This window comes from Somniosus microcephalus, chromosome 32 (assembly GCF_052327205.1).
Source record: "Somniosus microcephalus isolate GS21.2 chromosome 32, FLI_Smic_1.0, whole genome shotgun sequence".
NCBI lineage: Eukaryota > Metazoa > Chordata > Chondrichthyes > Squaliformes > Somniosidae > Somniosus > Somniosus microcephalus.
The window spans coordinates 9,271,552-9,285,322 of record NC_141018.1 but is presented as its reverse complement, the minus strand read 5'-3'; the positions used below and the strand labels follow the sequence as shown (position 1 = coordinate 9,285,322).

Sequence of the window (13,771 nt, the reverse complement as noted above, 5' to 3'; positions counted from 1 at the left end):
AAAAAACACGATAATCAGGCCATCAAAATAGAAACTGCACTGCATTACCTAAACCAGCTGCAGTACATTATCCTGTGCTCTGACCATTGCATTGTTTTGGATCATTGCTAAATTGTTGCAGTATTTTGACAAACACAAATAGGTATACATTCCTCTATGTACAGTACACAAACAAAAGGTAAGTATATGTAAAAGGCAGCAATATATAAAGATATTATTTCGCATGACTACTGAGGGGGAAAGACTTTCTTCCATTTACCATTTATATTGTACAGTTTTCCTGAAAACCTATAGCAGGTTTTGTCTCAGAATTCCCCCGAGCTGGGGGCAGGGGGAGGGGAGGAAAGGAAGACTAGTCAGATAAGGGTCCAACTCCTTCACACTATCCAATGAACACTTGTGAAGAATACATATTTGTTGGTTGTGGTGTTTCCCAATGCACACACTCACTGAACACAGCACTGATCTATGCTGGAAATGCACATAACAGAAGATGGCCCAGAAAAGTTCCAAACAAGTCTTTTTTATATTAACAGAGGAACTCTAAAATAAAAAAGGCTGGCGAATGTTGCTGTCGAAGTGGGGGTAATGGAGGGGCAGAGAACAATTTTAAACAGGAGTCTAAGTTAAATGATGGCTCATGAAAGGAGGAAAAAGGGAAGCCATTAAGCAACTTTGTGAACTTTAGAAGTTGGAATAGTTACACTGGCAGAGGAGGCACAGCGAGTTTGCATTTCTGGCAAGAAAAGGAACTCGACTGTTACGGGCTGGCACGTCCATTGGAATCCAGCCTCAACCAGACAAGTACTACGTGTTTTTATGTTACCTCCAAGTTGCTGTCCAACTTTATCCAGTGTTCTGGGGCCTTTGAAGTCAGGCGTGTCTGGTAGGCCCGTTCCAAAAGGTTGATGTGTTTTTGACTAAATGGCCTCCAGCGTTGCTTCCGTTTCATTTCCCACACAACACCAGAACTGAAGTCAGAATGAAATATTGATTCAAAACAAATCTGGTTTTAGTTAAAATACATATACAACTATGTTAGTGTGCCAAGTGATACTTATTAGGAGTGATGGAAACAAAACTTTTAGAAACAGCCCCAATCTCTTTACACATCAATGCCACTTATCTACCATTGTTTCAATCCCGTCTCTCTCCAGAAACACAGATAATTTTCTCAAAACCATTTAGAGAGTCTGCTTCAATAACTCTCGCTAATATTGCACAACCCTTTAGTAAAAGATTCTGTTGGACTTCACCACCTTTTGCTAATTTCCTACAGCTCCCACATTTTTTACTTGTATTCCATGTTATTTGAACTTCTCATTAGTGAATAATGAGATTGATTTTTGCCTATCCTACTTTCTCAAGAGCAGTAACAACCTTGCGAAGACTAAATGAGAACAGTGTATTGTGATCCAGATGGCACCTGACCAAGCCTGAGCTCTGGAGCATCCTCCTTCTAAATTCCTTCCAGCCTGTCAAGTCCACATTTGCACCTACCCAATTTCTTGCTTTTAAACTAAATTATATTCTAGTCTGTGATCCCTCACTTGCGTTCTGAAAATAGGTCAACTGCAACTCACCTTTCCTGCAAGTCAGTAAAGACCTTTTTCTCCTGAACCCATGCTTTTCCATGTGTTCATCCATTAAATCGCTCAAAATAATTGACAAGGTTTTCCTTACACTAGTGTTAAGCTTACAGTTTCTACAACAGATCTCTTTACCCTTTTTCAAATAAAGGAGTTATTTTGGCCATGTTCTGATTCTCAGAATTTCTTTCAATTTAACAATCTTAAAAATGTCACTTTTAACTCTGCTAATTTCAGGTTACATCTCCTTTAAGACTAGGTTTGTCTATTTTGAGAGCATTCAACCTTTGTATAACCATCTCCTTTGTTATTTACATATCGAGCTCCTCCTTTGCTGTTGCTGGACATTTGCTCCTTCCCTCCTCCTCCTAAATAAAAGCGGGTCGGAGGCAACGATTAAGTAATTAAACTATTTCTTCATTCTCTGATTGCATTCGTTTTAAGTGGAGCACCCTTTCAGCTTTTGTTAAGTGTGTATGCAGTTATCATTAGCAATCAAAAAGAAGTTTTCTCTTTGTTCCTTTGTATTTTTTCTTTTGCATTCAGGTCCTCTGAGTAATGCATGTCGTTAGAAGTGGTGCAGGGTTGCTGCTTCAACTTATTTTGGTTAAAGCATTTGAGCTAGTCCCTCCGCTGACTCAGTGAGCAGGCGAGCCATACAGAACAGAAAGGCTCGAGTTCGATCCCAGGCTGTACTGACTTAGCTCATCTCATTGTCTGTTTATAGAATCAGAAAATCATATCTCACAGGAGGCGGCCATTCAGCCCTTTGTGCCTGTGCCGGCTCGTTGAAAGCACTGGACAATTAGTCCCACTTCCCTACTCTTGCCCCATAGCTGTGCATTTTGTTCCTTTTCGAGTATGCAATTCCCTTTGGAAAGGTATATTGAATCTGCTTCCACCACCCTTTCAAGCAGTGCGTTCCAGATCATCATAACTCGCTGCGTAAAAACATTCTGATTATCCCGAGTTCTTCTGCCAATTATGTTAAATCTATGTCCTCTGGTTAATGACCCACCTGCCAGCAGAAACAGTTGTTTCCTTTTGTACTCTCTCAAAACCCTTCATTAGTTTGAACGCCTCTATTAAATCTCCCTTAACCTTCACTGCTTGAAGGAGAACAATCCCAGCTTCTCCAGTCTCTCCACATAACTGAAGTCCCATATCCCTGGTATCATTCCGGTAAATCTCCTCTGCATCCTCTCCAGGGCCTTGAGATCGAGATCCTTCCTGAAGTGTGGTGCCCAGAATTGGACACAATACTCTGGCTAAGGCCTAACCAGTGATTTAGAAAGGTTTAGTGTAATATCCTTGCTTTTGTACTCAATGCCTCTATTTATAAAGCTTTATTATGAACTTATCCTGCCACCTTCAAAGATCTGTCTATGTGAACCCCCAGGTCTCTCTGTTCCTGCACCCCATTTAAAACTGTACCTTTTAGATGATATTGCCTCTCCTCATTCTTCCTTCTAAAATGCACTTCACACTTCTCTGCATTAAATTTAATCTGCCATGTGTCTGCCCATTTCACCAGTCTATCTATGTCCTCCTGAAAGTCTGCAACTATCCTCCTCACTGTTCACTACATTTCCAAGTTTCATGTCATCTGCAAACTTTGAAATTGTGCCCTTTATACATCAAAAAAGAGCATTTCTCCCAGTAACGACCCCGGGAGACACCACTGTATATTTCCCTCCAGTCTGAAAAAGCAATCGTTCACCACTGCTCTCTGCATTCTGTCTCTTAGACAATTTTGTTTCCATGTTGCCACTGCCCCTTAATCCCATAGGCTTCAATTTTACTAACAAGTCTATTATGTGGCACTTATCAAAAACCTTTTGAAAGTCCAGAAAAACAACTTCAACTGCACTACCTTAATCAACCATTTCCATTATTTCATCCAAGAACTTGATTAGTTTTGTCAGACAGGACTTGCCTTTAACAAGTCGATGTTGGCGGTTATTAATTCACCCATGCTTTTCCGAGTGAAAATAAATTGTTATTTTTTACCTTCTCGTTTTTTCTTAAAATGTCTTGTCTTCTGCCGGCCAGTGAAACATTAACTGAAGTATCATCAGTAACAACACACAGACTCTAATTTGTTTACACTCAATACCCAGATCAATAAAAGCAAGGGTCCAGAGTTTCAATCTCACAACAGGGTGATTATAAAGGACTCAGTACACCAGACACTGCACAAGTTTTCTTGCACAAAGGACTTGAAATGGATCCTCGTCTCCTAGTTTCATAATTGATGGAACAGCTTCAGTATAAGCACTTAACTCTGCACTTCAACTATTGCGATAATGAATAGATTATGGGATTCATTGTAAATCAGAACCATGACTATTGGCAATGGCTAGGAATGACATATGATAATTAACAGGTTTAAAACCTAATTAAAGATACGGGAGCCAATTTATATATTTTTATTAAGAGCAACGTGCATCAAAATTGTTCACACTGTATTTTTTCCCCACACCAGTTTTCTCTCTTCCTCTCCGTGTTCTTGTTGAATCCAAGGGCAATGTTCGCATGTAACCAAAACAGCAAATATCGGTGGGTTATTTGATGTGGGGCATGGTAGCGGAGGCCCATCCTATCCTTAAGTCAATGCCAAATGCAGGTACTTCTAAAAGGTGTAGTTGGACAGAGATTAAGACTTGCAAACTGGGTTGATGTTCCTTCACTAAAATAGGGACACTGAGGCCACGTGTAGCCCAGCAATGAATTAACGCCTTAGGAAGGAGATCCCAGCAGGAAATTGAGTAAAAGAGAAAAATAAAATGTTAAAATAGTCACCTATTTGGCATGCTAAAAATGAAATGGTTCCTGTATCTTCAAATACATTTTAAATTCTGTCACTGTTACCGTAAGTCACACCCAACAATTCCCCTACGTTGGCAGTTCTGAGCTGATACATATTGCACAGTTATAGTGACAGTTCCCCAAATAATGAATATACAGGAAGGGGCAATCTCAAAATCCCGTCTGGGTGTTACTATGTAGTGTGATGGAATTGTGGAGTATTGCTCACTGGCACATTGAATTGCTGACTCATTAACTATGCAAACACTCCATGTGCAGCTCAACCTCGCCACCTGCTGCATTTCTCAACTATTAGACACTGAAAGGTGTGCTCCCTGCGGGAAAAGCACGGCAAGTCAGAGACTGGGCTGCAACATTAAAGTCCTGATCATCCAACACCTACAAAAGCATGGCTCCCTGCTGGGAGCGCACGATTTGCATTTAACTTCGATTTACGCTCGTCTATAACATAAGCATTAGGAGCAGGAGTAGGCCATTCGGCCCCTCGAGCCTGCTCCGCAATTCAATAAGGTCATGGCTGATTGTTAACCTCAAATCCACTTTCCCACCTGATCCCCATATCCCTTGATTCCTCTAGAATGCAAAAATCTATCTCAGCCTTGAATATACTCAACGACTGAGCATCCACAGCCCTCTGGGGTAGAGAATTCCAAAGATTTACAACCCTCAGTGAAAAAAATTCTCATCAGTCTTAAAAGGCCAACCTCTTATCCTGAGACTATGCCCCTTAGTTCTAGACTCTCCAGCCAGGGGAAAACAGCCTCTCAACACCTACCCTGACAATCCCTCTCAGAATCGGACATGTTTCAATGAGATCACACCTCATTCTTCTAAACTCCAGAGTTTAGGCCCCATCTACTCAATAGATCCTTCTAGGGCAACCCGCTCATCCAAGGAGTCAATCTAGAAAGCAAACGAGTGAAGATGACAGGCATTTTGAGCTATTTCCGCCGATTTAAAATTGTGTGGCCGAACAGGCATTCTACCTTTTCATCATTGTGGTTACTGTGCAGAATTAAACGCTTATACGGGAGTAGATCCATTGTAAAGTAAAACAAGAGCAACTGCATCCATGAGAAGATAGGGAAGATATTCTACATCTCTTGTGGAATCTGGTATACGGAGGCTTCTGTATTCAGTCTGTTTTGATGATACTGACTCAGAAACTATGATTTCAATATTTAAGATATTGCGTTTCAAGAGTAGCAGAGAGGCTCTATCGTTACTCTTAAAATTCAATACTGTAAAACGTTTTACCAGGAGGCGGCAAAAGAAATAAAGGGGAAAACAGCAGTTAGAGGAGGGAAATAATTAAGAAAAAACATGTGAACATTGAAGAGGAAACATTAAAAAGTTGATACTCATTAAAAAGTAGTTTGAAGGCAGGCATAGAGGTATGATCTAAACAGATTAATTTTTAAACTTTAAAACAATGTTCTATCCGATAATGCGCATCCAAAATGCAGCAACATGCATATATCATATATACTCGTGTAGAAGGTGACCTTCAAAATTCCACGTGAAATCACTCATGTTTAAGACAAGGGTTAACATTATGAAACTTCTATTCACCAAACCTTTCACCTTAATGTTGGCTGGAATCCACAAATACATTTTCACTCTTCTTTCATGCTTAAAATGTGCATATTCCTATCACTCAGTTCCTTCACTCCATTCCCCTAGATGACACAAAGCTGGGTGGGCGTGTGTGCTGTGAGGAGGATGCCGAGAAACTCCAGTATGATTTGGACAGGTTGGGTGATTGGACAGAAGCATGGCAGATGCAATATAACGTGGATAAATGCGACGTTATCCACTTTGGTGTCAAAAACAGGAAGGCAGATTATTATCTGAATGGCAATAGATTGGGAGAAGGGGAAGTGCAATGAGACCTGGGTGTCCTTGTGCACCAGTCGCTGAAGGTAAGCATGCAGGTGCAGCAGGCGGTTAAGAAGGCAAATGGAATGTTGGCCTTCGTAGCGAGAGGGTTTGAGTACAGGAACAAGGATGTCTTGCTGCAGTTGTACAGGGCCTTGGTGAGACCACATCTGGAGTATTGTGTGCAGTTTTGGTTGCCTTATCTGAGGAAGTATGTTCTTGCCATGGAGGGAGTGCAGCGAAGATTCACCAGACTGATACCTAGGATGGCAGGAATGACGTATGAGGAGAGATTGGGTCGATTGGGCTTGTACTCGCTGGAGTTTAGAAGAATGAGAGGGGATCTCATCGAAACTTATAAAATTCTAACAGGACTAGACAGACTAAATGCTGGAAGGATGTTCCCAATGGGCGGGGAGTCCAGAACCAGGGGTCACAGTCCAAGGATAAGGGGTAAGCCATTTAGGACAGAGATGAGGATGAATTTCTTCACCCAGAGAGTGGTGAACCTGTGGAATTCTCTGCCAAAGAAGGCAGTAGAGGCCAATTCATTAAATATATTCAAGAAGGAGTTGGATATATTATTTAAGGCTAAAGGGATCAAGGGATATGGAGAGAAGGCAGGAACAGGGTATTGAATTTGGATGATCAGCCATGATCTCATTGAATGGCGGAGCAGGCTCGAGGGGCCAAATGGCCTACTCCTGCTCCTATCTTCTATGTTTCTATGTTTCTAGCACTGCGATATTTAAATAGCAACTCTCCCTCTCGACTTCAGTCGTGGCTCAAATCACCTCTGTGTTTGTCCTGCTGGGCTGTCTCAAGACAGTCTCGCAGGGTGGATATTACCCTCCCCTACTTTTAGTCTCAAAGTGAGACGTAAATTTCTCATCTTATACACAAGTATATACAAAATAGGAAAGCATGCCTCAATTGTAGATCTTTCATATAACCTTATTTTCGACATAGATGGTCCTAGTTTTACCAAGAAAACATATATGTCCAGCCAGTTGCCTTCCTGTCTTCACTTCACTCATCCCTTCCCGTTCTCTGCATGCACAGACAAGGCAATACGAATGCGTACAGGTGACAGGATTACCATGAGCCGATACGCATTGTTGCTTGTCCAAAAGAAGTGCATATGCCCGTGACACTCTCCCTCAAAAGGAAAGGAAGTTTCTGCGTGCAATGTAAATTATAGTGCCCCTCACATAGCTGCTGGTGCAGGGGACCAAGGTACATGTGTACTATTTGTAACTGACACTTCACGGTCAGATATGTGAACTCATTCCCACATGCAAGGAGCAATGCTAACCTGCTTGTGGGCCAGCTGAGCGACAGCAATTTAACCAGTTTCGTTGAGCTGCAGCTTAATAAGTGGGTACTGTACTTCAATGATTGTGCCTTTATATACAACATATACAATTCTTGAAATAAAATACAGTGTTAACAAAAATATTTTTTCTGCATTACTACATAAGACCAAGCAAACGCAAGGGAAGAATGACATGCATTTCAACAAGAGGATGCGACATTTGCTTGTCACTTGAAGATAAATGAAGAGGATTAAAAGTTTGGAAAACACAGGTGGCCTCAGGTATTTGCTTCACACCTCAGAGTCCCATGTCTAGCAGGTGTCACGTCATGTGGGGCAGAATTTACTTGGTCCCTTTCATAAAACCATGTTGGCTCTGTTTGATTGTATTATGATTTTCGAAATGTCCTGCTACTGCTTCATTAATAATGGATTCCAGCATTTTCCCAATGACAGATGTTAGGCTAACTGGCCTATACTTTCCTGCTTTCTGTCTCCCTCCTTTCTTGAATAGGAATACATTTGCGGTTTTCCAATCTGCTGGGACCTTTCCAGAATCTAGGGAATTTTGGTAGATTATAACCAACGCATCCACTACCTCTGCAGCCACTTCCTTTAAGACCCTAGGATGCAGGCCATCAGGTCCAGGGGACTGGTCAGCCTTTAGTCCCATTAGTTTGTCTAGTACTTTTTCTCTAGTGATAGCAATTGTTTTAAATTCCTCTCTCCCTTTTACCCCTTGATTTTCCACTATTATTGGGATGCCTTTAGTGTCTTCTACCATGAAGACAGATAAAAATATTTGTTCAGATTCTCTGCCATTTCCTTGTTTCCCCATTATTAATCCCCCAGTCTCATCCTCTTAAGGGATCAACGTTTGCTTTAGCTACTCTCTTCCTTTTTATATACTTGTAGAAGCTCTTACTGTCTGTTTTTATATTTCTTACTAGTTTACTCTCAATCTATTTTCTCCCTCTTTATTCTTTTTTTAGTCATCCTTTGCAAGTTTCTAAAAAGTTCCCAATCTTCTGGCCTACCACTAATCTTCGCAACTTTGTATGCCTTTTCTTTCAATTTGATACCCTCCTTAACTTCCTTAGTTAGCCACAGATGGTTCATCCTTCTCGTAGAGTCTTGCTTTCTCACTGGAATATATCTTTGTTGAGAGTTACGAAATATCTCCTTAAAAGTCTGCCACTGCTTATCTACCATCTTACCTTTTAATCTATTTTCCCAGTCCACTTTAGCCAACTCTGTCTTCATATCCTTGTAATTGCCTTTATTTAAGTTTAAGACACTAGTTTCAGACCCAAGTTTCTCACCCTCAAACTGAATGTGAAAGTCTATCATGTTATGATCACTCTTCCCTAGAGGATCCTTTATTATGAGATCATTAATTAATCCTGTCTCATTACCAGATCTAAAATAGCCAGTCCCCTGGTTGGTTCCACAATGTATTGTTCTAAGAAACTGTCCTGAATACACTCTATGAACTCGTCCTCAAGGCTACCTTTGCCAATTTGATTTGTCCAATCTATATGAAGATCAAAATCTCCCATGATTATTGCAGTACCTTTCTTATAAGTCCCCATTATTTCTTGATTCATACTCTATCCTACAGTGTAGCGACTGTTAGGGGGCCTATAGACTACTCCCATCAGTGACTTCTTTCCCATATTATTTCTTATCTCCACCCAAACTGATTCTAAATCTTGATCTTCCGAGCCAAAAACATTTCTCATCCTTTATTAACAGAGCTACCCCACCTCCTTTTTATTTCTGCCTATCCTTCTGAAATGTCAAATACCCCTGAATATTCAGTTTCCAGCCTTGGTCACCTTGAAACCATGTCTGTGTAATGGCTATCAGATCATACCCATTTACTTCTATTTGTGCCGTCAATTCATCTACCTTGTTATGAATGCTGCATGCATTCAGATAAAGAGCCTTTAATTTTGTCTGGTGCACTCTTATGCTCGTACGCTCTGTCCCTTCCTGTCACACTCTGGTCATGATTACCCCTATCGCTACCCTGTACTGTTGCCTTGTCCTTTCTTTTTAACTTTGTAAGTTTCCCCTCGCCTGAACCCTCCCCCGCACTATTTAGTTTAAAGCCCCATCTACAGCGCTAGTTATTCGATTCGCCAGGACACACGAGGATGAGCTCAAGATAGTATATATTCGGGATAACTTGCTTCAAGTTCACAGGAGCAACATGCCCTCCCCAAAGAGTAATATAAGCAAAATTAATTTGATATAAATGAGTAAAATGGTTACGAATAAATAAATCCCCAGGGTAGTTATCCCAGAGTGCTGACACTAGGAAGATTTCAGAGATGCTAACAATCATTAAAGGAGAGTTACCGGACACGGAGGAGGTACCAATAGAATACGAATAATGACGGACAGGTAAAGACCCTCTGGCCCATCCAACCTGTCTCTCACAGTTGCAATACCTTGTGTATCACAATATATACACTCTCCACCCCACCCGAAACCAGAATGGAAACAGGCTAATCTGGTGCCCATATTCAAAAAGGGATACAAAAACAGACACAGGAAACTATAGACTGGAATGGATTATCAGGAGTAAATAATCTAGTAAACACCAACATGGATTCAGGAAGGTAAGAACCTGCCTGACCAACCTCTGACTTCTTTGAGGAAGGGTCTCCCAAGTGGACTGTGGAAATCCATACGGCATGGTGTATCCAGTCTACTTGAAGATAGTTGATGAAGTTCTATGCAAAAGGTTAGTAGTTAAACTCAAAGTTGTAGGGATCCAGGGTTAATCTTGGGAAGGATAAGAACTTAGTAGGGTAGAAAACAACAACTACTTGTTACAGGAGTTGTGTCAGGATTGGTGGAGTATTGAGTGGGGTGTCCCAGGCCTCGGTCCTGGGACCACTTGTGTTTCTAATTTACATCCAGAACTTGGATTTGGAAACTCAATGGAAAGTGGTGAAATTTGCAGCAGAGGCCAAACTAAGAGGGCCAGTGGAACTCAAAAATTATAGAATGATGAGTTAAACAAAATACATGAGTGGCCCAAACAATAGCATATGAAATTTAACTCAGGCAAATGTCAATGACTGCAGAGAAAGGAAAATGGGTGACGTGTGCACTTCACGAATGGTGTTGAAAGAGCCAAGGATGAAACCGAAAGAGACCTCAGAGACTCGATATTTAAACATCCAACTGATGCAGAGTAGCAACCAACAAAGCCAATAGAATGTTGAACCATGTAGCCAAAGCTGTAGAGTACAAGTCAGAGGAAGTCATGACCAAACTCTACTCTATACCCATCAGACCACCTCGAGTACTGTGTCTATTTCTGGACAAAGTTGCACAAGGAGACATTTAAGTACTGGTGGCAGTGCAAGCAAGAGCCGTGAGGCTGATCAGCAGTGTCGGAGGTGTGAGCTTTAACTGAATACTGGAGTAACTTGCAGATACAAACTGAAGTCAATAGAAGTGAATATCGGGTGGGGCGTAGCTCAGACGGCCAATGCGCTACTGCCCGAGACGAATTTCTACCCCTTGGGCTTTTCAGCCTCTGTGTACAAATTAGTGGTGTGGAAAAGGTAAATCCAGAAAGCTATTTTAAACCAAATTGAGAGAGTAGGACAATGGGACTCAGATTTAAGCCATCAAAAAGGCAAATTTAGGAGTGACAGCAAGCAACTTTTCACACAGATATCAATACACAGAATGGATTTCCAGATAGAGTAATGAAAGGAAATAATGTGCAATCATTTCAGAAATATCTGGATGGTGCAATGGGTCTTTCTGGTTGGGTAAATCAAGATGTACTGAATGGTCTTTCATCCATTATTATCCTCTAATCTTGTGAACCCAGAATCTTCTGAAGCGACAGTGCTCCCAACAGAGCCAAACTGGCATCAGTAAGTACAGTATTGGAAAAGCTGCTGCACTATTGGTCTGAAAGATTGGGGGCTCGGGGTAATGATGCAGAGATTGGGCATATCGGTTTGGCTGCTTTTACCACAGTTGAGAGGCGGACTCTCTTTAAGATGTGTTTTTCTTCACATTTATTATGGCAAATTAAGAATTTTAAATTGTTCCAAATACTGCCATCAATACACTATTTAAATTAGTTCTATTGCAATGTCTACCCCTATTAATTTTAAGTTGCTTAATCTGCTTTGTTTGTTCATACTTTCTCGAAGCACAAAGCACCTCCTATGCTGCTTTATTTAAATTCCTCAATTCAAGTCACTGGATGAGTCAAATTTCTTCAAAGAACTTCAAATTAACAGCACAAGATCATTGTTGCAGACCAGTTTGCTCGCGTCTATGTAAAGTCGTTTGCTTAAACCGTTTTTGTACAAAGAAAGGAAAAACAAAGCTTACCTGGTAATTCCTATATAAGCAATTTCCTGTTTGCTTTCATTGTTAATGAGCGACAATCCAAGGCTATGAAGTGAAACTGTAATTCCCTTGTCAAACTGTTTCAAGTCCTCAGCCTGCCGTGCTTTAGAAACAACAGCCACATCTTCAGTGAACAGCAACACGCGCTGTCGCCCGTCGAGGAAGGACACCCAGTGAATCTGATTATTCTGCTCCCAAAGAAACTGTCCAAACTGATCCTGTAAAAAGTAAGTTATTCCATCAATGAGATAACTGGAGCAGAGGACTTCCTTCGAAAAGTTCTTTGTTTGGCTTATTATACTGTTTGAAGTTGCGCTCCATGCAGAAACAAGACAACTCACTGCGGCTAACTTTCCTCTGCTTTGCGCTAGGATACGCTTATTTCCAGGGTGAGAGGCAGAAGGAAAAGGGGCGGAGAATTGTGGAATCCAGTCTTTGCGCTGTGCTCTGCAGTTACATCCGCGGTCTTCCTTGAATGTAGGCACAGCCCAGGCACCTGGAGCAGGCGCAATGCTAAGTGGACCACAGTGTTCGAGTTCCTCCATCAATTCTGGGCGCAAGCCATTCCCAAGGGATGTTCCTGCACTGCGAGAACGTCAGGCTCATGTAAATCACCCAAACCCAAAAATTATTTTCATTCATTCATTCTCAAGATGTTAGCATGACTGGCAAGGTCAGCATTTATTGCCCATCTCTAGTTCCCCTGGAATGGGGGTGGTGGACCTCCTTCTTTAGCCACTGCAGTGCAGTGGTTTGATACAACTGAGTGGCTTGTTAGGCCACTCCAGAAAGCAGTCAAGAGTCAACCACATTGATGTGGAACTGGAGTTACACATAGGCTGGACCGGGTAAGGGCGACAGATTTCCTTCGATAAAGGACATTAGCGAACCGGTTGGGTTTTTAGAACAAAACAACAGCTTCATGGCCACTCTTGCGGCTACGAATATTTTAATTCCACATTTTTTTTTAAACCATGCTGTGATTTGAACACGCAACCTCTAGACTGTTGGTCTACACTACAGCAGTGATCGTTACTGGACAAGTAATCTGGACAGGTTCCATCAGGCAGATCGGCCTGACTTACACCCAGGCCAGGGGGTGAAAGGGGTGGGGGGAGGGGAAATCTATGCCAATAAGTCAGTACAAATCCAATGATTCGATTGGTGTTCTATCTGCAGGCTCAAGTCCATGTCGGCACTGTCAGTGCACATTTTGGCCACAAATTCAGTCCTTAAATACCTCGATCGCTGAGCTCTCAGGAATAGCAGCAACTGCGAGTACGCAACAGGCCTACTCCCGAGGTCCCCACCATCACAGAAGCCAGTCTTCAGCCAATTCGATTCACTCCACGTGATATCAAGAAACGGCTGAACGCACTGGATACAGCAAAGGCTATGGGACCCGACAACATCCTGGCTGTCGTGCTGAAGACTTGTGCTCCAGAACTAGCCGAGCCTCTAGCTAAGCTGTTCCAGTACAGCTACAACACTGGCATCTACCCGACAATGTGGAAAATTACCCAGGTATGGCCTGTCCACAAAAAGCAGGGCAAATCCAATCTGGCCAATTACCGCCCCATCAGTCTACTCTCAATCATCAGCAAAGTGATGGAAGGTGTCATCGACAGTGCTATCAAGCGGCACTTACTCACCAATAACCTGCTCACCGAAGCTCAGTTTGGGTTCCGCCGGGACCACTCAGCTCCAGACCTGGACAAAAGAGCTGAATTCCAGAGGGGAGGCGAGAGTGACTGCCCTTGACATCAAG

The 13,771-nt window shown here is 42.0% G+C and overlaps 1 protein-coding gene across 3 annotated transcripts in view; it reads right to left on the bottom strand.

Moving 5' to 3' along the window:
* The window catches only part of vps13c (vacuolar protein sorting 13 homolog C), a 339,126-nt gene that overhangs the window by 42,899 nt on the left and 282,456 nt on the right, over nucleotides 1–13,771 (bottom strand). For all 3 annotated transcript variants that reach the window (XM_085972079.1, XM_085972080.1, XM_085972081.1), the window contains 2 exons: nucleotides 11,986–12,221; nucleotides 827–971 (listed from right to left, as the gene is read on the bottom strand). In XM_085972079.1, the coding sequence (XP_085828205.1) occupies nucleotides 827–971; nucleotides 11,986–12,221 (381 nt within the window). The remainder of the gene's footprint in view (nucleotides 1–826; nucleotides 972–11,985; nucleotides 12,222–13,771) is intronic.